The sequence below is a fragment of the Notechis scutatus genome, chromosome 1 (assembly GCF_049901735.1).
Source record: "Notechis scutatus isolate UNSWTSFEM ecotype Mainland chromosome 1, rNotScu1.2, whole genome shotgun sequence".
Lineage (NCBI taxonomy): Eukaryota > Metazoa > Chordata > Lepidosauria > Squamata > Elapidae > Notechis > Notechis scutatus.
In genome coordinates this window covers 241,914,884-241,939,891 of record NC_142009.1, presented here as the reverse complement: position 1 = coordinate 241,939,891, position 25,008 = coordinate 241,914,884, and the positions used below count along the sequence as shown (strand labels likewise).

General features: G+C 41.0%; 1 protein-coding gene across 2 annotated transcripts in view; it reads right to left on the bottom strand.

The window, feature by feature from the left end:
• Positions 1-8,184: 8,184 nt before the first annotated feature.
• Positions 8,185-25,008, bottom strand: part of IGSF22 (immunoglobulin superfamily member 22) — a 56,375-nt gene continuing 39,551 nt past the window's right edge. For both annotated transcript variants that reach the window (XM_087951012.1, XM_087951020.1), the window contains exons 17-23: positions 24,636-24,764; positions 22,974-23,270; positions 21,794-21,882; positions 13,292-13,484; positions 11,749-12,048; positions 9,658-9,984; positions 8,185-8,510 (exon numbers count right to left, since the gene is read on the bottom strand). In XM_087951012.1, coding sequence (XP_087807138.1) covers positions 8,443-8,510; positions 9,658-9,984; positions 11,749-12,048; positions 13,292-13,484; positions 21,794-21,882; positions 22,974-23,270; positions 24,636-24,764 — 1,403 coding nt within the window. In that variant the 3' untranslated portion in view covers positions 8,185-8,442. The remainder of the gene's footprint in view (positions 8,511-9,657; positions 9,985-11,748; positions 12,049-13,291; positions 13,485-21,793; positions 21,883-22,973; positions 23,271-24,635; positions 24,765-25,008) is intronic.

Genomic DNA, 25,008 nt, shown 5'->3' with positions numbered 1-25,008 from the left:
GATCATTCAAATAATCCCAATTTATTGAAAATGTTTGCAAATGTTGCTATACAATTAATATAATTACCTTATGCTGTAAAATGACATTTTGGTTTGTAAATGAGAAGGATTCATTATTGTCAAACTTTGCATAAAGTGTGTGTGTGTGTATTAATATTAAAACTTGGTCTCTCCATTTTGTTGCAGTCAATTAGAATAGAATAGAATAGAATCACAATCTTGCTAAATCCCTTTCTAAATCAAATTAACATTTAACTGAATTGCCCAGTTTTCTCTGCATCGCCATCATAATGAAAGAACACAATCAGGTGAAGGCCTTTATCCACTTTGCATAAGGCATCCTTTGATTGTGTTAACAACAGTAATAAGGCCGTTCCCAAAGCGGATGAAAAACAAATCCTATTTTTGTGCCAGTCTTCAAAGAAGATGCAGTTTAGGACAACAGTGGTACTACTATGCTATAAAATATTTTCAATAAATATGGTAAATGTAGAGCTAAACTTGGGCTGTTTGAAATGTTACGTAGAGTTATTGGCAAAGGTATATCCAATCCCCTTTCTGTGATTTGTGGATCTCTTTGAATAGATACATTTGCCAGCATGTGCTTTTTCTATCCACACCTTATGCTTTTAGGTGTACATTTAGAATATCTTTGATCTGCCTCATGGAAAAGCAAAAGCAGTGAAGTGTTGACAATCAAAGACATTTATTATGGCATCTGCTACTATAGACAGGCTCACTTTCTCAGATGCGAAAATTTTCATTTGAGAAAAGTGGATATTCTCAAATAGAATTGATCCAATGAAATGACTGTCAAAAGGCCTTCATGCCTATAATACAGGCATGTCAAGCTCCCGACGTCACATCGTCACATGGTGTATCGCAACTTTTCCCCACTGCGCTAAACCAGGGGTGGGCGTGGCCTGCACATGGCACATCTGGCCCACGAGTTTGATACCCCTGCTCTTAACACATACAACTACTTCTCTGAGTTGGGTCCAAAGATGATACATGCAGGATTGAGAACAAGTCACGAGACAAGAATAAGTGGCCAAAGACAAGAATGCATCTGGGATTTCTATTCCCATGTATTTTGACCTGTTGTGTATTAGCTGTTGCAATACTTCCGTCTACAGTATATTTCCCAATATGTTTCTGAAAAGATTATAAATTAGGAGCTGGTTTATACTCTGGTACATAGTAGAAAAAAAACTAGATACCATTGAATTTAACTCCTCAAATCAAGTTCAGAGAAGGGACAGTGATTTGTATTCTTCCACTGTAAAATATTTTCAGATGAATTATGCTTACATTAGTAATTTGCCAGTTATTGGCAAACCCCTACTCCATCCCATTCAATTCCCTGAGATGAAAGACAAAAAAAAAAAAGGAATAGAGTGATTTTGGAAAACCGACGATGCTGAAAAAGGCATTTTCCCCTACTGTATAACATAGTTAATGCAGTTATCAGAATTATATTAGCTATGATCATGAAAAAAAGGGAGCAGATGTGAGGATTTTCTTAACATCTCTTCTTTTCCTGTTGGTTTGAGGTGTGAAATATTTCTGCCATCATCAGGCTTCTGTATTGTGTCCGTCTGTGAGTGAACTCACAGGCGGACTGATATATATATATAAAGCGTTGCTACAACTTTAAAGAATATATGGGGGGGATAATACCGACAAGCTAAGGCATATATTCATATATTCAAAATTTTGGGGAATTCTGTCTGGAGATACCAAGCAGAACCTTCAATAATGCCTTTTTCTTTTAGACATTTCAATGGTTTGAAAATATGGGGGGAACTCAGTTACTATACAAAAGCAGTCCTGGAATAAAATGAAATAATGAGGGAAAACATAGTAAATAATTAGAGATTTGCAAAAACAAGCTCATACCATTTTTTCCTTTTCTATTGGAGGTCTATTTATGGTGTTTAACAGTCAGCAACTCTCCAAATTGAATGCTGGCTTCCATTTAATATTATGTGATATGAGCCAGACTCTGATAATGTCTACTGCATTGCAAAGTATTCTTTTTCTCACTAATCAACAATGATTTCACCACTATACAAAACCAGGACAAATCCTGTTAGATTTCTAGCAATTATTTCTTTAGAAATCTATGGCAATGGATCTGTGGATAATAACTGCAAAGATACTTACGTTAGGATAAACTCAGAAGCAAATACAATGCAAATTTTTCTTTTGTGTTTAATTTAATTTCTTTTAATTTTCAGTTCCAAGAATGTTCGGTTGTGTGTACATTTGTGTAAGTACAATGTATATGTGGGTGTATATATATGTATATATATAGTATTCAGCTTTGTTCGGGTATTTTCCCACGTCATTATAGTTGTGCTTTTAAAGTTGTAGCAACGTTTTGGCAGAAGCTCATCTGCCATCATCAGGCTTCTGTATTGTGTTCGTATATATGTATATGTATGTATGTATGTGTGTATATATATATATATATATATATATATATATATATATATATATATATATATATATATATATATATATATATATATATATATATATGGATCTTTGGTTATTCGGGTTCTCTCCCGCGTAGATTCAAAGTATCTAGGCAACGTTTGGCGAGGTCCCACTCGCCATCTTCAGGCTGGTGCTTTGGCTTAGTGCCAGTGCAAGCAGTGTGTGACCGGAGCTGCCATCTCTCTATATATACAAGTGGTGGGGGATGGTGTGCTGGGCTGGTTGGCTGTGCTGCAGCCTCTTGATTGGTTGATGGAGTTGATGTTGGTATAATGGGCTGTGTAATGGCCTTTTGTTGTAGAGATATCCTGGATCTTGTGCTGTCATCTCCTGGGTCGTTAGCCTCTTGTGTTTTAACGGCTTGGGTAATGGGTTGTGTGATGGGCTTGTGAGTTCTTTTGTTGTGGTATCCTGGGTCTTGCGTTGTAATCTCCTGGGTCGTTTGTGTTTTGATCTCTTTTTGATTAGCCTCCTGTGTAGTAACAGCTTGGGTAATGGGTTGTGTGATGACCTTGTGAGATTTATTGCTGTGGTATCCTTGGTCTTGTGCTGTGATATCCTGGGTCATTTGCTGTGTTGTGACTTCTTGAGTTCTTGAGGTGTAATTTCTTGAGTTTTCTGATGTGATGTCCTGAGCAGGTGGCTGTGATGTAGCATTTTGGGTTTTTAATATGGCTTTGAGTTTGGGGTCTGGGTCTGTGTTCGTTTGGCTTCGAGTTCGTGGTCGTGCCACATCTTCATGGTGGGGGTCAGTTCGCTTCATGTATGGTTCAGAGGAGTTTGAAGTGGGTAGTGATGCAGCTGCAGTGCGGCTTCTGGTCTGTGGTCGTGTCTCATCTTCTGTGTGGGTGTGAGTCTGATTTTTACGTGGAAGTGTGGTGGTGGCATCTTGTGTGGCCCTCATGGGTGTGGGTCTGGTGTCATTTATCATGTTGGGTACTCGTCTGTTCATGACCCAGACCCCAAACTCAAAAGCCATATTAAAAACCCAAAATGCTACATCACAGCCACCTGCTCAGGACATCACATCAGAAAACTCAAGAAATTACACCTCAAGAACTCAAGAAGTCACAACACAGCAAATGACCCAGGATATCACAGCACAAGACCAAGGATACCACAGCAATAAATCTCACAAGGTCATCACACAACCCATTACCCAAGCTGTTACTACACAGGAGGCTAATCAAAAGAGATCAAAACACAAACGACCCAGGAGATTACAACGCAAGACCCAGGATACCACAAAAAGAACTCACAAGCCCATCACACAACCCATTACCCAAGCCGTTAAAACACAAGAGGCTAACGACCCAGGAGATGACAGCACAAGATCCAGGATATCTCTACAACAAAGGCCATTACACAGCCCATTATACCAACATCAACTCCATCAACCAATCAAGAGGCTGCAGCACAGCAACCAGCCCAGCACACCATCCCCACCACTTGTATATATAGAGATGGCAGCTCGGTCACACACTGCTTGCACTGGCACTAAGCAGCACCAGCCTGAAGATGGCGAGTGGGACCTCGCCAACGTGCTATCAATACTTTGAATCTACGCGGGAGAGAACCCGAATAACCAAAGATCCACATACAAATACCATGAGAACCTCAGAAAACATATATATGTGTGTGTGTGTGTGTGTGTGTGTGTGTGTGTGTGTGTGTGTATATATATATATATGTATATATATATGTATATGTATGTATGTATATATATATATGTGTGTGTATATATATATATATATGTGTGTGTGTGTGTGTGTGTGTGTATTATATATTATATAAATTTCAGTATAAAATACTGTATATATCATATAAATAAAGTGAAAACTAGGCAGAAGGACAATGTGTAGTGCATTATTCGGTAATTCTTGATAAAACAGAAGGCAAGGGAAGTCCACCTTTCATATAGACATACATTTGGTGAGGAAGTGTGGAAAGCTAACCATACTTATCCTGGTAAAAAGTAGATTAAGGAATAACAGCATAATTTATTAGGACGCCAGGCAGAAAATGTATTTACAGTATATTCTGTTGCTTCAGAGAGGTGTATGGAATGAATGGATGAGAAGTTAAAGGAAATCATATGGTGTCCTAATACTGGGAGTGGTTTGTCCTGTTCTAATAAACCAGTGGGTTGAAGTTTTGGGAATATTACATTAGTGTCTCGTTATGTTAAGATGTAATTAATGTAAGAGTTTACTTGCATATTGGGCACTGTATAGAATATGTTGCAAGGTTTAAGTTGCCAATTAAAATATTTTCCTGTATCAGATTAAAAAATGGTCTTACTCACAGAGAACAGGAAGTTATTCGAAAGGCTGTAATTATAAACTATCTCTGCTGGATAGAAAGGTCTAATGCCTGACCCACAGGTTCCAGGTTTGGCTGTTACATTTCCCCAGTTATGTAGAGCAGTGGTCCCCAACCTTTTTTGTACCAGGGACCAGTTTCACGCAGAAACACTTTTTCAAGGACCGGGTAGGGGCATGAAGGTTCCAATAACAAAAACCTTAATCACCTGTTGCGATGAACCCGTAACTCAGGTAGGAATCTTGGTATTTTCTTTTAAATGCAGCTTTCTTTTTGCAGGCAGTCTGTGACCCTTCTGCTGTCTCATCGTTGTCTCGTTTACCCTTTCCAAAAAAACTCTCCAGTGAACTCTGTTTCTGGCTCATTTTGCAAGGGCTAGCTTGCATTGCTGATGCAGGATAAATATGCGCCAAAGAGTCAAGCGCGGAAGTTAGGCGAGGGCAGAAGTGGTTGTCTTTCAAAATAAGACACCCGGAAGCAAAAACATATTTTTATATATATTTTAATCACGATTATTCATTCTTTGCGGCCCGGTACAAAATGATCCACGGACTGGTACCGGTCCAGGGCCCGGTGGTTGGGGACCCCTGATGTAGAGGGTCATATTCAGCTCTTTCCTCCATGAACACAATTGTGACGGTTGAACCCAACAACCTGTTGTTCCTTTTGTGCACCCTGAACTACCTCCACACTCAACTTGCCAATATTAAAGGGAGAAGCATGAGAACAAAGTCTTGCATCTGCCAGTTTCTTCTATTACCAAATGATGGGATTAGGTAGTCATAGTGGTACTCAGCTGGCTCATGGCTGTCTTATCTCTTTCTCTTTTGATAACATGCCTCATCTTTTCCAAGCAGCATATAAATGTATGGACATACCAGAGGTGGTATTCAGCAGGTTCTAACCAGTTCTGGAGAACCGGTAGCGGAAATTTTGAGTAATTGGAAGAACCGGCAAATACCACCTCTGACTGGCCCACCCCTGCCTCCATCTATTCTCTGCCTCCCGGGTCCCAGCTGATCAGCTGGGTCTTCTTTTGTTGCCCTGCACAGGAGAACAGAGCTGGAAAGCAGGTTAGTGGGTGGGGAGGGAATGGGGATTTTGCAGTAACCTTCCCCTGCCATGCCCACCAAGCCATACCCACCACGCCACGCCCACAGAACTGGTAGTAAAAAAAAATTGAATCCCATCACTGGAACATACAAATCAGGATTACTGTGTAAATGTAAGAAGTGATTTGAAGAGAGTTTTAAAATGCACAAAAAGTTCTGAATTTGTATTACGTGAAGTAGGCTTATTTAATATAAAGCACATCACCTGTGGTATTTTAAATGAGGAATTGACTGGCATCAGTTATTGATGACGATGTCCTGCCTGAGCCATTGTAACAACGGTCCAGGAAATGTGAGAAAACCAGCATTGGAAGAACTGTGGTGGCAGTGGTTAGAATGCAGTTCTGCAGGCTGCTTCTACTAACTGCTGGCTGCCAGTAGTTCAGCAGTTCGATTCTCAACCGGCTCAAGGTTGACTCAGCTTTCCATCCTTCTGAGGTTGGTAAAATGAGGACCCAGATTGTTGGGGGCAAAAGGCTGACTCTGTAAACCGCTTATAGAGGGCTGTAAAGCACTGTGAAGTGATATATAAGTCTAAGCGCCATTGCCATTCTGCCTTTCACAGGTATAAATTATACAGCATATCCCTTCCAAGACAATGCATACCATCCGTCAGATACCCATAACAACAGCTGTGCAACAGTTCAGTTCCTTAGGGCCTTTTCTATTTTTATACATGTATATGGATATAATATGGTTAAATTTGTTCTTATTCTCCAGTTTATATAGTGCTATGGAAATATTTTTTTAAAATCAATTATTTGTCCGTAGCTTAATGCATGATGAATTGAATTGGACTTGGGAGTTATAAATTGAGTCCTGGGTTTTTTTATTATAGCAATATTAAACATTGGCAAATCTATTCATAAGTTGGTGAACACTTGTTAATTATAGTTACAGTTGCTTGAAATCATTGTCAATATTTTAAAAAAGTGCTTAACATACAGTACTTTAAATTGAAGTACGCTTTCTCTGCAAAATTAGTGATACTAAGTTATGCTAACCCTTTAAGTTCTGCCTTAACTAGATTTTCTAAAAAATGACTTTTTAAAAAATGAATCCTTTTATTTTTCATCTTCCATATAGCATTATCTGCATCTTTATCAGATACTCTGAGGATTCTCTCTTCTGATATCAGAATGCGACAACTTGCCACAGCCAACTTGCTATGGCCACCTCACAGTGAAAATTCACTGTGGCCAACTCACCATAGCCAACTCACTGCAGAACAGTTCACCACAGGACAATTTATCAATTCAGTTTAATTATTTAAAATAGATAAAAATTGTTCTAATTTTTGTCATTCAGACTTCATTCTGTCCTCCTTTTGCATCTTTTCTTTTAACTATTCTATTCCGCCATTTCTTTGATATCAGTGTAACTCTTGCCCTGCAGTGAGTTGTCCTGCAGCGAATTGGCTGTGGGAAATTAATTGTCCCATGGCAAGTTGGCCCTGGTGAGTTGTCCCATGACAAGTTGGCTGTGGTGAGTTGGCCACAGTGAATTTTCATAGACCCTTCTAATATGCCTACCAATTGGACAGTTCCTTTTCTGTGGTGGAGGCACTTATGAGGGGTTTTCTGTCTAACGTCTACTTTTGAATTGGTAGCTTTAAAACCTTGGAAAAAATATAATATGATACTACAGCCATTTACTCATGGTAGTAAGTTTCCTTTAATTTAACTTTTCTACAGTCTTGAAGTTGAAATGCTTTATTTTTATGTTGGCTTTCTGGTTTACTGCTGCCACATTTTTATACCGATTGTTGTAGTAAGCTTTAATAGCAGTTAAAGGATTTTATATAGGTCATGTTTAAGATATTGGGTTTATAGGTTAGATGTATATTATGTCACACGCTTAAATATAGCACCTTTCCATAATAAGAAAAGACCCATAAAAGCATGCTGGCAGTTGATACTTTGAAGATAATTACAAAAGGTACTTCAACCTAAACGTCCTACTTCAGCTGGATAAGCTCTTTAGCATTTATTGCTATGTGTACTTTACCAACTTTATATTGAAATTCTAGATGGAGTTGAAATGGCCATTCTTCTGTTCCATTAGATAATTGCCAAATATTGTTAACAAAGTGATTAATTTTTGAGGTGTGTGTGTGTGTGTGTGTGTGTGTGTGTGTACCATAGCATTATATAATAACATGACCTGATGCAAGCTTCTAGTAAGGAAAAGACTGGTGGGTTGTAGGATTTAGGTAAATGAGAAAAGAAATAGAATGAAGGCACAAAAATATATTTATCTCATTTTAATTTTTCTAAGTATGCACCATGTATTATTAATTATAACTAAAATAATCTACATCTTCTTAGTCGTCTGATGGCAAATCTACTGTCCCTATGACAGCCTGACTACAAGCATCATATTTGCATTACAAGACTACTAATAATTATACAGTCCCAAAGAGCTCAAACCACAAACAACCCAAAACAGTCTGAATGATGCTGAACCATACTTGAAATTTGTATTTGGTGAAGTATGTGGTTCAACTTCACATGAGATGTTTTGATTTCTGCAGGCTGCCAATAATTGTGTCCAAAAGGCTTCTATCATCTTTTTCTAAAAGAGAAAGAATAAAAAATGTGAACAGATGCTGCATTATTGAATGTTGCCACCCTGAATCATTTTTTGTGATATGGGCAGCTGTACAAATTTGATAAATAAATAGAAAGTTTATTACTGAACTGCAGGGAAATCCTGTTCATAGTCAAATTCTCAAGGCATTTGTTTCTTACTCTTAAGGTCAGTACTTGATAATAGGGTGGGGGGTGGAGGAAATTTTAAAAAAATAATTGCACGTAATAGCTAACTTCCTGGCTTGCAAGAATTGTATGTGTTCAATAACTTTCTAAAAACAAAAAGTAAAAGGACCATCCACAAAAAGGGATAAGGGAAACCAGAACTTTTGTGGATCCTGAAGAACTGAACCTGCATATTTCCTCATTGGGTGGGAGGTTTAGATAGGCACTGGCTGAAGCAGTGACTACATGCAACAATGAAACTGAATGAAATAGGCTTCTCTCTTAGATCCCGGTGCGTTACTACCTTCAAACCCCTTTCTTCTTCTGTAACTAAGTATACTAACACCCAAGATGTCAACTTTGACACCTCTCCCCTGATATTAGGTGACTCAAGGCCTTTATCAAGGGCTTTATACCATTCCAAGAAAACTCCTTTGATGCCATTCCTTAAATTCATGATATAAAAATGTCACAATTTTTGTATTAAATGATCTGCAGCCTCATCAAAATTTTGAAATTTCCCCAAGTTTGAGACTAGTTGTGGCCATCTCTCTGTCAGAAGGGGGAAAAAAATATTCAAGTTCTTTCCCTAAACTAGTACAAATAGTATCAGCTTCAGTAGAAGTAATTTCGTGAGAGAAATTATATCATATCTGATTATGGTTACTTTTTTTTCTTTTTTGTAGCATCAAGTCAGACTTGATTCTAGGCAGTTGTCTGCATTGGTCCCTGCAGTTTTCTTGACTGGGTTTTTGGAAAGTAGATTGCCATTGCCTCATTCTTAGGGCTGAGAGTATGTGATTGGCCTAAAGTCACACAGCTGACTAGAACACACAGTCTCCCGTTTTCTATCCTGATTCCTTAATTACTGCAGCAAACTGGCTCCCTTCTGAGGCAGAATGTATTAAATTGAATGGGATAGAACCAATATCTTCAACCTATGCCAAAGAGGAGAGAGAACTTACCATATACTGTCAAGGTACAACTGCATTTTTCTTCCCCAAGCTCATTCTCAATTAGTATGGAGTACTCGCCGCTATCCTTGGCAGTGCATGTGGGAATCATCAGTGTACAGACACCACTTGTTGAATTGTACCAGAATTTGGAATGGGCTGTGATATTGACTTCGCCCTTGTACAATGTAACCGTTGGGCGGGGGTTTCCCAAGAAAGCACAGCTCATGGTACAGTCATGACCTCGGCACACTAGGTGGTTCTTCAGACGCGTTATAAAATGGGGAGCATGGCTCCAGTCCCGCTCATGGTACTCCTTCATCTTGGCATGGAAAAGGTCTGTCAATAAAACAATGCGATTGATTATGGGCTCCGAAAGAGAGTTCGTTTCATCAGCCTTATCCCTGTTTGTGTACGTCTCTGCTATATATTGACAGGAACGCTATGACAAAAATCAATCCTCCAGTTTCCTGAAAGATTTTTTTCCCCCTTATAAACTAGACTTTATTTTTAGGTTGCTTTAGAATTACTTTATTTGTTAAACTCATTTCCCACCTTTCTTCCAGGTATACAAAACGACGCAGATTTTTTTTTAAAAAATTTTAAACAGATTGTTTTCATATAATTGGAGAAATAACAGGAGGAATGAAGGAGGAATGAGAGAGGATGTAGAAAATAAAGGCCAAAATGGTTCTGATGGCGGTGGGGCTGTGACTCATAAGTTGGGAGAGTGGTTCCAACAGATCTCAGGAACAACGTCAGAATTCTCTGTTCAGCAGAGTGCAGGGTAGAACAGCGCCCCCCATACCAGAGACCGGTTCCGTGGAGAGAGGTTTTTCCGGTGGGCTGGAGGGGTGTGTGGCTTCATGTGCTGCCTGCTTCCCATGAATGGGGCTTCGCTTGTTTGCATAGCCCGGTTTCTGGCAAGCTATGGCCCAGTGCTGGTCCACAGATCAGGGATTGGGGACCAGTGGTGTAGAGAACAGATAAGACCCTATGCAGAACTCTCAAAGGACTCAAGATTGAGGAAGATACATACTGCCCAAAAGTCAGTGGTGGGATTCAATTTTTTTTACTACCGGTTCTGTGGGCATGGCTTGGTGGGTGTGGCAGGAGAAGGATACTGTAAAATCTCCAGTCAGAGGTGGTATTTGCCAGTTCTCTGAACTACTCAAAATTTCTGCTACCGGTTCTCCAGAACTGGTCAGAACCTACTGAATACCACCTCTGTCAAAAGTGTGAAAATGGATTTTTATACACCTCCACCAGGTGTCAGCAACCCGTGGCTCTGGAGCCGCATGCAGCTCTTTGGGCCCTCTACTGTGGCTGCCTGTTGGGTGATCCCATCAATGGCTGGCCCCACCCCTCGCCCTCCCCTGCCCTCCCAGTCACTCCTCGCCTGGACAGAGAAGGTAAAACACAAAAAAACAGAAATGAGAGGGAGGGAGGAAGAGAGAAAGAGAGCCATTTCCCACAGAAAACACCGAGAGCCACAAAACCTTGGGAGGAGTGGGGGGGGGGGTCATGTGACTGGGTGGGAGTGACATTGAGTTGGCCAAGCCCACCCAGGTTTTGTGGCTCCCAATGTTTTCTGTGGGAAATGGGTCCAAATGGCTCTTTGAGTGTTTAAGGTTGTGGACCCCTGACCTACACACACACACTTGATCAAGTCACATTTTCCCCACAGCAACAACCCAGCTGTCAATGCCTAAGGCAGCCATAGAATTCACCACCTTCTGCTTTTTATGCCAGCAGCTTCACCATTACATCAGATTTGGCTCTCTTATATAGCCATCCTTCTCAGCAAGGACTAGACAGTTGTAATCACTGTTCCTGTTTGGTAGTTTGGGTGAAAGAGAGTGACTGATCGAAACTCTAAAAGTTGCCCCTTTTTAAATAAAAAATTAAATATTTACATAAATATTTACAGTATTTACATACAAGCCATGCCTAGCCAGTCACGTGACCACCAAGCCACACCCAGCCAGCAAGCCATGCCCACCCAGTCACATGACCAACAAGCCACACCCACAAATTAGGTCATACCCACAGAACCGGTTGTTAAGAAATTTGAATCCCACCCCTGGAGACATCCATACTTACCTATATCTTTATCGATATACCAGGAATCTTTTGAATCCAAAGGATCACTGTCACCGATGTCATTGCGGGCAATCACCCGGAAGAAATATTTCCTGCCAGGAAGCAGACCAGTAACAGTATACTTGTTATTGTACACTTTTTCCTCTGCAGTGAACCAAGTGGCAGTGCTGGTGTCACGTTTTAGAATGACATAATGGGCATCGTCATCCTCCTTCACATCTGGAGAATGATCCCACTTTAGTGTTACAGTGTTTGGCACTTCTTCGTAGAGGTTCAGATTAGTAGGTGGCCTTGGGAAGTCTAAGGTAGAAATACAAAAAGGAGAACCAGAGTTTCTTTTCTCTTTCTAGTCATTCATCAGTTAGTCCCTGGCAATAATTATAAGACATTTTTTCTTATTTATTTCTTGAATTTATTTGCCGCCTGTCTCATTGTGAGGTGATTCTGGGCAGCTTACAACATTAAATCCTTGGTTTTTTTAGATATATCTTTGATGACCTGGCTTTGAGATATTAAGCCGTAAAGAGTGGCAAATTGTCCAAAACAAGCATTGTAATGTATACTGCCCTTCCCCGATTGGCTGACATTATGAATGTTTTATACTGTTGGTCCATGGTTCATGAACAGAAATATAGATCTTGGCATTAGCTACCCAGAATCATAAAAATCGAGGAGTGTAAAGTGCTTACTAGATCTGAAAGAGACCAATTAAAACAAATTAAAAACCAAAATAATATGTCTTGGATTGATAATTAATATCTAGCCATTCTTTCAATCAATCAGAATAGAGCTGGAAGGGACCTTGGAGGTCTTCTAGTCCAACCCCCTGTACAAACAGGAGACCCTATGCAATTTGAGACAAGTGGCTGTCCAGTCTCTTCTTAAAAACCTCCAGTGATGAATCACCCATAAACTCTGAAGGCAAGCTGCTCCACCGGTTAATTGTTCTCACTGTTAGGAAATTTCTCCTTAATTCCAGGTTGTTTCTCTTTGAATATGTGTAGATTTTTTAAGCTTCCATAGTCTCATCCAAAAATGAAACATTCCCTGCTTTCATCCTACATTGTGGCTCTTGAAAGAGAAATAAATCAGGAGTGGGTGTTTTTGCTTAGAAGGACTTTTGATCTTGGATCTAATAAATTCCTGGGCTGAGATGTTATCAGAGGCAGCCTGGACTTAATATTTAGTGCACATTGATCTGCAATATTATTATTATTTTTGCCTTGAGTAGAATAGAATAGAATAAAACAGAAGATAGAACAGAATACTGTAGTTCTTTATTGCCAAGTGTAATTGGACACACAAGGAATTTGTCTTTAGTGCATAAATTCTCAGTGTACACAATGTCAGTGTACACAATTATAGACAATTTTATACAGGTTCCTTTTGGGGTGGGGGTCTGGGAGGAGAATGTCTGAGTCAGAAATTCTATTTCCCTACCTCCTCAGCACGGACAGCGCATCCTTACCTCCCGCTTTGGCGAAATCAATAGATGGGGCAAGATACACCCTCCCACTTATCCCTCCTTCAGATGATCCTTTACCTGTCACTCTGACATGGATGTCGTAGTGTGTCTCTCCGTAATCATTACTCAGCACGATCCGATAGAGTCCAGAATCGATGCGTTTGGTGCTATGGATGAGGAACTGGGAGTGATGCTTGCCTTTTGTAATGCTTTCTCTCCCCTTTGTGGGAACCCCGTCTTTTTGCCACACAACATTGGGAGGAGGAGAGCCCTGTTGGAGACAAAGAAAGCAGGAGAGAAATCCTTCTCATGCTAGGGTCCCCCCACCCCCAGTCTTTTAATCAACCCTTTTCTCTATTTAGAATTCTGCTCCCTTATAAGGAGGGAGGTGGAGGAAAAGCAGGAGAATAAGATGAGCAGGAAATGCTCTGGATCTTGCTATTTCCACATTGTGTGTTGTTGTTTTTTAATAAAAATGCATCATACAGGATACTGAAACTTACATATCGAAATATTCCCTCAGGAGGCGATATCTTAGCGTAGGGAAGCTGAACAATCAGGGCAGATGGAGGAAAAGCCATCAAATTAATGGGTTACTGCTACTTCCTCTTCTTCTTCCTCCTCCTCCTCTGACTGATTTTATCTCTTTTTCCTGTCCCCCCCCACCATCATCCAACATACTGTCATGAAAAAAATATATATATTTTTTCCCAGAGGTTACTATCGCTTGGTTGGAAATAATCTTACCAAGAACTTAAAAGCCACCAGTGCTTCAGTCCTGTTTTGAAGAAACACGCTCAGCTGAGGCTTAGCATCCCTAATCACCAAGTAGGCTCTTTGAGGCTGTGGTGGCAAAAGGACCACCTGGAGCAATCGTTACACCCAGTCAACTACTCTGTGAAACAAGCAGCAGAGTAACAAAGGACTCCTGAATCATAAAAATCATTCAGGCTATAATTGGAGAATAGTAGGGAATCCCTATGGTGGAAAGCTTGGCCTGACCCAACAATGGAGTCTCCTGGTGTAGATTTGAGCAGCAATTACAAGGTTCATAAAACCCTAATTAGTCCAATATCCCAACTGGCATTAGCCTCTCTTACAGATTAGGAGTAGGAAAAGCAGCAGCTTGAATATGCATAGCTTCCCACTAAAATAGTTATATACATACAAGCTGCCACCTCTTCTTGACAAGCTTCTTTTTCTGGCCTGAATAGGTTTCATATATGACCTGTCAACCTCAGAAATTATACTTAACATCCACACATATCTGAGATTACACATATCTGAGATTTTTTACTTTTCAGTAGCAACTAGAGTGGCATGCTGTTTAAAACAAGAATGAAAACATTCACGGTCAAATTAAAACCAACCCAGGGGTGGAATTCTACTGGTTCAGCCCGGTTCTATAGAACTGGTAGCTCTGAAGAGCAGCTGATACCGAACCGATTTGCTGCGATGATTTCTGGTCGTCTGTTTGGCCCACCTGCCTGCCCGGGCTCTAGGTTGTGCTTTATCCCCTGCTTTTTCCTCCTCAGCTGCTTTGCATGGCACAGCTGAGTGCCGCTCGAAAGCAGAAGAAGTTGAATGGCTTGCCAGAGCAGGTAATTTATAAATAGTGTGCACATGCGCACGAAGCGTACGTTCACCGAACTGGTTGTTGTGACGATAGGATCCCACCCCTGAACCAATCGCAGTAACAGTAACAATAACTACTCAAAACTACAAAACAAAAACATAAGAAACAATATAAAGGGGGGGGGAAAGCAATGAGAAGAAGGTGCCATCTTACAGAAACTTACAAAAAGATTTCTAAAGTAACCCAGTTTTTAACATTTTCTGAATAGCCAGCAAGGAAATGGCCAGCTTGATTGCTTTTGAGAAGCTCCCGCTTTCTAGCCTGGTGCCTTAATTACTAGATCAAACTGGTTTCTATATCTCTATAGTATACATAGATATATCTTAATGTTATGTCCCACCTTCTAAAATAAACAGTTAAGGCTGAAAGCAGCAGTCCTTGTAAAGAAAGGCAGCAAACAGGAATTTTCACAGATAGCTCCAATAAGTAAAAGTTCCAACGAACTAAATCCAAGACTCAACAAGATTCTTCAGATCAAAATCCTTCACAAAATAATTCCAATAAGTAGAAGTTCCAACGAATTAAATCCAAATCCCAACAAGATATTTCAGATCAAAATCCTCCAAACTGTGCTCTTCAGTTCTCTCTTGCAAATAGACACTTTGTTCCGGACAAAGTGCAAAGTCATATCTCTCCCTTTATAGAGTAACTAATTAGTCTAATTGCTGGTCTGCTCTCCTACTGTATCCTCGTTGGTTCCTCCTTGTCAGGAGACGTCTTGTCCTGACATCTACCCAGCAATCATCCAAATTATCATCTTCTTCACCTGAAGATAACATTTGTTCCTCATTATCACCCGTTCCCGGCTGACCACCTAATTGAAGGGTGGAGGAGTTTGAAGGTTCAAGCGATCTTGCAAATCAAATGCATTCATCTCCTCCTCATCGTTAGAACTTGCTGATTCATATAAGTCCTCCTCGCTGGAGCTGTCATTCAAAAACCTGTAGCAGATGCCGGAATCACAACACTATCCCTCACCGCAGGGCCCTTCCCCGGGTCTGGCGATCCGGATGCGGTTTCGAAGGAAGCGTGCATGAAAGTCTCGAAGCAGATCCGAGCATGAAGTGTAGACGCATCCGTCCAGGAACAAACCTCCGAGTCATCTACCCTCCTCCTGACCAAATACTGGAAGCGACCTTTGAGCCAACGGGAATCAGGGCGTCGACCACCGTATCGTCAACAGCAGGCTCCTCAGAAGGCAATGATAACGGACCCGGTTCAGCAGAATCACGTAATCGACAAACAGAAGAATCAGGAATCAAAAGAGATCGATGAAAGACGGGGTGAATACGCATGGATCGTGGCAAAGTGAGGCGGTATGCCACGGGATTAATAACTGCCTCAATCGGGAACGGACCAATAAACCGATGATCAAGTTTTCTAATAGGGCGATCGACCTTCAGATGTTTTGTAGATAGCCACACTTTATCACCCACAACTAACGGAGGTGTATCTCGGCGGGACCGATCTGCAAACCGCTTATAATCTTCTTTTGCCTTGTTCAATTGTTGTATCAGTAGACGGCGAACTGCGTGTAGTTCTTCCAAAAACTCTCGGGTCTCAGGAACCGGGGAATCCATCATAGTTAATGGGAAGAAACGCGGATGATAACCCATATTTGCAAAAATGGCGTGACACGGGTGGAGGTATGCTGCGAGTTGTTAAGCGCGAATTCTGCTAACGGGAGGTATTTCACCCAATCGTTTTGTCGCAAATTAACAAAACATCTCAAATATTGAGTAAGAATCCCAATCACCTTCTCCGTCCCGCCATCAGTTTCCGGATGGTGCGCTGACGCCTTAAACATACTTTCACTTGCAAAGCCGCCATTAACTGTTTCCAAAATTCTGCCATAAACTGGACCCCACGATCAGAAACCACTCTATCAGGCAGTCCATGTAGACGGAAGATATGTTGCAAAAATAACTGAGCCGTGAGTGCGGGACGATGGTAATTTCCGACAGGAAATGAAATGGGCCATTTAGTCAACATATCCACTACCACAAGCACTGTTGTGAACCCCGATGAAGACGGTAAATGTGTCAGAAAGTCCATAGAGATCGCTCCCCATGGTCTACTTGGAGTCGGCAAGGGTTGCAAAAGTCCAGGAGGTGCACCGGATGCTGCTTTCGCTTGCCTACATTGAACACAAGAAGCGACGTAAGAAGACACATCATGACGAACTCGAGGCCACCAAAAGTCCGAGTGACCAAATGCAAGGTCTTGTGTAATCCAAAATGACCAGCGGCTGGGTTATCATGACATTGTGTCATGATGAGAGCCCTCAACGGTCTGGTAGGCACATATAATAAACCCGATATCGAAGCAGATCGTCTTCAAAAGACCATGGAGAAGTTGGGCCAATGTCCTCCCGTCTCTGCTGCGTCCACACATCCAAGCGTTGCGCCTCTCGTAGTTGGGCCCGTAAATCTACCGGTTCCTGCAGTACGGCTAGAGATTCGGTGGTAACACTGTCCGTAAAGGAAGAGGATCTTCGGCATAAGTATACTCCGGTTTCGAGATAATGCATCCGCCCTCCGGTTCTGACCACTTGGAACGTAAGTAACCGAGAAATTAAATCTGGCAAAAATAACGACCAACGAATCTGCCTTTGATTCAATTTCCTAGCCGTGGTCAAATGTTCCAGGTTCCTATGATCTGTCCGAACCTCCACCTTGTGTCGAGCTCCCTCAAATGATGTCTCCAAGTCTCAAAAGCAACCTTAATAGCTAACAACTCTTTTTCCCAAATGGTATAGTTGCGTTCCGAAGCTGTAAGCTTCCTAGAATAATAAACGCAAGGAAACAAAGAGCGCCATCCTCCGAAGCTTGTAACAGCACTGCTCCGATAGCGACATTAGAAGCATCTGTCTCGACCACAAATGGGCGATTCGGATCAGGATGCTTCAATATGGGTTCAGTTATAAATGCTTTTTCAAAGTGTCAAAAGCCTGTTGTTGTGGAGGCCCCCACACAAATGGAACCTTCTTACAAAGAAGCTGGGTTATGGGATCCATTATCTTCGCAAAACCTGGAATGAAAGTCCGATAATAGTTGGCAAATCCTAAAAGTCGTTGCACATCTTTAACCCGACGAGGAGCTTCCCAACTACACAACGCCTCAACCTTTTTGGGGTCCATAGCAATGCCCACAGGAGAAATAATGTGTCCCAAGAATTCGATAGACGACTGAAAAAGAAACATTTTTCTAATTTAGCATAAAGTTTATGTTCCCGAAGACACTGAAGCACTTGGCGCACCTGCTGAAGATGTTGCTCTTTAGATTTTGAATAAATCAAAATGTCGTCCAAATATATGACAACAAACTTATCCAACATGTCTCGAAAGATATCGTTCATTAAATGTTGAAATACAGCAGGAGCGTTGGTCAAACCAAATGGCATAACGGTGTACTCGAAATGACCATAACGAGTGCCAAAAGCCGTCTTCCACTCATCTCCCTTACGCATCCGAACCAAATTGTAAGCTCCACGTAAGTCAAGTTTCGTGAAAATTGTAGCTTCCCGTAACCGCTCCAACAATTCGGAGATGAGCGGTAAAGGATAGCTATTTCTCACAGTGATAGCATTTAGCGTCTATAGTCACAACAAAGACGAAGTTCTCCCGACTTCTTCTTGACAAAGAGAACGGGTGCTGAAAGAGGGGATGACGAAGGTCGAATAAATCCCGAGCTAGATTTTTATTCAAAAATTCTCGAAGTGCAACTAGTTCAGGCTCAGACAAAGAATACAACCTCCCCTTTGGTAATGGAGCGTCGGTATCAAATCCACGGGACAGTCATAAACACGATGTGGTGGTAATTGATCTGCCTCCTGTTCACTGAAAACATCGGGAAATCCGACAGCTCTGAAGGAATCGAGGCAGCAGAAGCGACAATATGTTGGCCTGCGCAGACATGTCTCAGGTGGTCCACACATTGCAAGCTTGGAAAAGAAACAGCGTTCTGCGCCCAAGCCACCAACGGATCGTGTGGACGCAGCCAGGATACTCCGAGCACCAAAGGAAGATGGAGGTTGGTGATATAAAAACTTATCGCCTCCTCGTGATCCCCAATACGCATCGCAGTGGTTGGGTGTAAGCGAATAGGTCCCGACTTGAGTTCGCGCCCATCTACGGTTTCCACCTGCATGGGGGGATTCACAGGCACTAAAGGAACTTTGAAATGTTTTACGAAATCATAATCCATAAAGCTAGTCGTAGCCCCTGAATCCACCAGTGCCACGGCAGGATTCCCTCCTTCCGAGATTGCAAGAATATGCGAGTGTCCAAAAGTAAATGTCGAGGAGGGCCAGAATTAACTTCAGCAATTTGAGATGAAAGTGAATACTGTGCCCGACCTAGGGTTTCCTGAGGTCGGGCCTACCCGTTTCCCGACGGACCAGCAATGGGTTTTGATACAGGTCCATGAGTCCCCTTCCGAGTGCAGGAATTTGCAAAATGTCCCGAACCCCGCAATAAAGGCACAAACCTTCCTGAAATCTTCTCGATCGTTCCTGAACTGTTAAACGAGGCGGAGTGCGCCTATCTCCATCGGCTCCTCTGCTGGAATTCTGGATTGGAAAACCCTCATAGGCGGGGTGCGTGAACGAGGAAACACAGGTGGCTCTGCAACGGTCCGTTTACACCCACGATGTTGTGGCGAGCTTCAATACGTAAGCATTGAGTAATCAATGTGTCCAAAGTTGAAGCACGCTCTGCATGAATTAGTTCATCCTTGATAATGTCGGACAAACCCTCTTGGAATGCTGCCATGTGAGCTGGTTCATTCCAGGTGGAGTCCATACACAACAAGCGAAATTCTGCAACGTATTCTTGCAATGAGTGTTTACCTTGAATAATATCCCTCAATTTTCTGTCCACAGTTTGAGATTTAATTGGATTCTCAAACATAACGTTCATCTGTTGAATAAACCCCTGGAAATCGTCCAGTAATGGACTATCTTGTACTAATAAGGGAGTAGCCCATTTGGCAGCCTGCCCGGTTAACAAACTAATAATAAAGCCAATTTTAACTCGATCGGTTGGAAAATCCTCCGGCCTCACAGAAAAATACAATTGGCACTGACCCAAAAATGTTGAAAACATGTCCGTTTGCCCAGAAAATTTATCTGGCATAGCTATCGAATTTTTCTCACAGGGGGTGCAGGGGAACTCCAGCTGCAGCTGAAACAGTTTGAGAATTGGCAACGAGCGATAATAATTGTGTTACCTGATTTTGAAGGGATACGTTGCTCTGGAGTAATTGATTTATTTGCATCTGTTGCTGCTCCACCAATTGTTGCATTTGAGTTGAATCCATCGTTGCAAAGATGGTCTGTTAGGTCGAACAAAAATGTTATGTCCCACCTTCTAAAATAAACAGTTAAGGCTGAAAGCAGCAGTCCTTGTAAAGAAAGGCAGCAAACAGGAATTTTCACAGATAGCTCCAATCAGTAAAAGTTCCAACGAACTAAATCCAAGACTCAACAAGATTCTTCAGATCAAAATCCTTCACAAAATAATTCCAATAAGTAGAAGTTCCAACGAATTAAATCCAAATCCCAACAAGATATTTCAGATCAAAATCCTCCAAACTGTGCTCTTCAGTTCTCTCTTGCAAATAGACACTCTGTTCCGGACAAAGTGCAAGTCATATCTCTCCCTTTATAGAGTAACTAATTAGTCTAATTGCTGGTCTGCTCTCCTACTGTATCCTCGTTGGTTCCTCCTTGTCAGGAGACGTCTTGTCCTGACATCTACCCAGCAATCATCCAAATTATCATCTTCTTCACCTGAAGATAACATTTGTTCCTCATTATCACCCGTTCCCGGCTGACCACCTAATTGAAGGGTGGAGGAGTTTGAAGGTTCAAGCCGATCTTGCAAATCAAATGCATTCATCTCCTCCTCATCGTTAGAACTTGCTGATTCATATAAGTCCTCCTCGCTGGAGCTGTCATTCAAAAAACCTGTAGCAGATGCCGGAATCACAACATCTTAAGGTGATATATCTTAAGATATATCTATGTATATTATAGAGATATCCCGTCCTGATCGAAGCTGGTGCTCATCTCTGATTTTTAGCTGATGGAGCCTATATTGTTCCAGAGGTGCTTCTGCCATCATGAAAATATGGAACACTGTTACCTTCCCACCAAAGTGGTACCTATTTATCTACTTGCATTTTCGTGCTTTTGAACTGCTGGATGGGCAGGAGCTGGGGCGAGGATGGGAGCTCTCTATCATGCGATGCTCAGGTCTCAAACACAGGCTGTCAGCTTTCCAGTTGACAAGCTCAGCATCTTTAACCATTGAGCCGTTGTACAGCCATAGGATATAGGATAGATACAGATATACAGATGTAGATGCATATATAGATATAGATATATAGATATAGATAGATGTATCTATATAGGATATATCTATATCCTATATCTATATAAGTTATCTACATCTGACAATGGCACTTGAGTGTCTCAGGTCAAATAACTTCAAGTACCTCCTCCCATCATTTTCTACCACAGGTAGTCCTCATTTAGCAACTATAATTGGGATCAGCAACTTGGTCAGTAGGTAAAGTGGTCACTAAGTGAAACTGACTGTGCTTATGATCTTATTTCAGGTTGTTTTTTTTTACAGGCCTACGAAGGTTGTAAATGCAAGGATTGGCCTCAAACCTAATTTTCATCACTACTATAATTGCAAATGGTTTCTAAATGGGGCAATCAATAAACAAGGACTCCTTCTAACCAGAGATGTCAGAAATTGAATCCTGGCTCTTTTCCATGTAAAATTATTTGCTAGACCAACATTTGCTAGACCAACATTTGCTAGACCAACATTCCAGGCTCAAAACCTCACTAGTCTCAATTTGAACAATTTCCAAAGATAATGTATATGCAAATTTTTTAAATGTAATATTCCAGTTGAAAAAAAGACAACTTACAATAAAGGAAGCATGAATGCAGAGGGCAGTCCCAGCACGAACCACCATATGACTCTTTAGTCTGACACTCAGATCAAACTTTGGAGCAGCTATACAACAGAGAGGGGGAGGAAGGGAGGGAGGGGAGGGAGAGAGGGGGAGAGGAGGAGGGAGGGGAGGGGGAGGGAGAGAGAGAATATATAAGATTATTCATTCATTTAGGGCAGTATTGCCAGTATTTGGATAGTAGTTTGGTCTTCCAAGTAAAATTTAGGACTTTCTGTATGCACAGCAAATAGCCTAGTAGTGAGATATTCCTCAAAAAGATGCCTGAATAAACAGTAGGGTCTATTTGTACTGTTACTACCTATTATATTCCTTCCGTTCCCATGGCAAAATTGTCAAATTAATTCAGGAAGAACCTTTAGACTATATATTCAAGGGTTATCACAACTGGTCCTCAATGCAGCACAGGTAGCTAAGGGGCAAACTAAATAAAGTTGCTGCAGGCATTACAAGTATTTTCCCCTAGATTTTCTGTGTGTATTTTTACGTATTCCTGGCCTGACCTGAATTTAATTAGAATTTGCTTGTTTGACAGGATAGAAATTTCCTTTCCATGTGGAGAGGCAAAACTATACCGAGCTTAATTTTCTATTTGAGAAACCGGAACAACTTTGAGAGAGAGAGAGAAGAAATAATGAGCAATCCTTCTTATTGATAAAGAATATTTTCCTTGAAAAATATGAATGTTTCTTTACGATTTGGAACATCATTTATTTGGATGAACCTAACATGAGAAGGAAAAAAATGAACAGAATAACAGGGTTAGAAGGGATCTGGGAGGGCTTCTAGTTCAATCTCCTGCTCTAGGAGAGACCCTATACCATTTCATACAAATGGTTGTCCAATCTCTTAGATTTGTTGACAGAATGTTTTCTGGATTTGTAAATTCCATTCATATGCTATATCATCTTCTAGATCAGGGGTCTCCAACCTTGGCAACTTTAAGGCTTGTGGACTTCAAACTCCCAGAATTGTGGACTTCAATTCTGGGAGTTGAAGTCCACAAGTCTTAAAGTTGCCAAGGTTGGAGATCCCTGATCTAGATCAAATTCCGTATCTCTCACTTTTTGCAAAAGAGTTAACATACCAGCAGTCAAGGCATGATTGTATGAAGGCTGGATTGGGTAAGTTTTACCTGGAGGGGGCATGGCCAGAACCCCTTCTTTCAGCTCAATCGGTTCTCCCACTCCAGCTTCATTGACAGCTCGGATACGGAAGAAATACTTCTGCCTCTCCTGCAGACCTCCCACGGTGTAACTCTTGCCAGAAATTGGGATCTTGGTACACTTGGACCATTCCTTGGTGCCCTCAGGTCGCATCTCCAGTATGTACCCTGAAGGTGGATCACCCTCATCAGGTTCTTGCCATGCCAATGAAATGCTGGATTGGGAAGAATCAGCCACGTGCAATCCCTTCACCTGCCCAGGAGGCTCTGGATCAACAGCAAACATTCAGTAATTAATACACAGTGTTGTAACTTATTGGGAAAAAAAGAACATGTTATTTGAATGAATGGACCATTCAAGCTTTCAAATCCAGTAGAGTTGGCAAGGTTTCTTCCTCTCAAATTCATAAGAGTCATCCAGTCCAAGCGTGTGAAGAATTGGTAAATTTACAGTTAAAACTTACTGAGCTATGCTAGTAAATGGGGGTCAGTTTATATAGGCATATTCTTGACTTGATATGTTAAAAGAATATATTATCAGACAGAAATTCAGTATTATCCCACACCAATAAAGCTCTGTGAATCTAAAAACTATTTGAAAAATTACTTTTAAAAAGATAGTGGAAAAGAACCCAAGAATGGCTTATAAATCAATGATGGCCTACATCTTCATTTTTAGATGGAAACGTAAAATAGATGCCAATGTTGCTATATTAACAGACATTCTTTAGTCAGATTCCATGGGAAAGTTGGCACGTTTTAGCAGGTGACAGGATCTTTCGTCTCCTGGAAATTTCCAAAATGGAAACGTTACTCTTAGATGCTAGTATCTGCAGGCTCTCCCTAGCAGGAATTTTGGAAAACTAGCATACATGAACCACACAGTGTCCTTGGAAATCACCATCAGGACTATAGTATTCACCTCTTAATTTAGTTTATAACCAAATATCCTATACCTCTTGCGTCATGTTCCAATCATCACTTCTGATGGCCCACCAAGTATTGCTGAACTACAATAACCCTCAGCCCCAGCCTGCAGCCTGCAGTGATGAATGACAGCTGTTTTAATGATTGCTGAACAACTCAGTCATCTATTGTGCCTTAAACCAGGATAATTGCTATCATTAGGGGACAGAATGATCTTGGCACCATTAGTCTGAACTTGGTAGATACTTCAGAAGTCAGGTAAAATGCTTTAGGAAATATTTATTTCAGGATCCTGGAATATTTTGCCATCACTTGGCTTGTATTGTTAGTTTATTGTTATTACAAAATCACAGACTCACAATACATAGATGTTGCAGTAACTGTAATAAAGATTGATTGATAGGTGTTGCTGTATAATTGGGCCAACACCACCCTTAGGCCAGCTCAATATTATTTGAAAGAAGATCACCTAGTCACATGCTGAAATTTAAATGATTGTGACATTACAAAATGGAAATGAAGCAATCAGCAGCAAGTAACAATAAGCTGCCACAATCAAGTTCCCTGATTATCCCATTATATTTTGCTTGTATAATGAACCTCATAAACTGAATTGCACCCTCCCCCACACACCCCTCACACAAACACACCATACATATATGGTACATATTGGACACTAGAAATAAATGAAAAGTAGAACCATACTGATGGGATCTTTTGCTACAACTGAGCTGGAAGCACTGCTGGGAGCTCCTGGCCCTGCTCGGTTCACTGCTATGACGTGGAACTCATATTCCGCACCTTCCAGTAAACCATCCACTGTGCACTTAGTATCTGGCAATAAAAACAACATTTTTGAAATAATTCAGCTTTCAAAATAAATAAACAGAAGAGATTCTGAATTTTTTTAAAAAATCAAATAAACATCCCACTTAAAAAACTGGCCATAACAAAGTAGTATCTATATGCAAATATAGATGGATGATAAATGACGGTGATAGGTAGAGATAACTAGTTAGATAGAGATAGACGAAAGATAGAAAGAGATGATAGATGATTGAGAGATACAGATAGATGA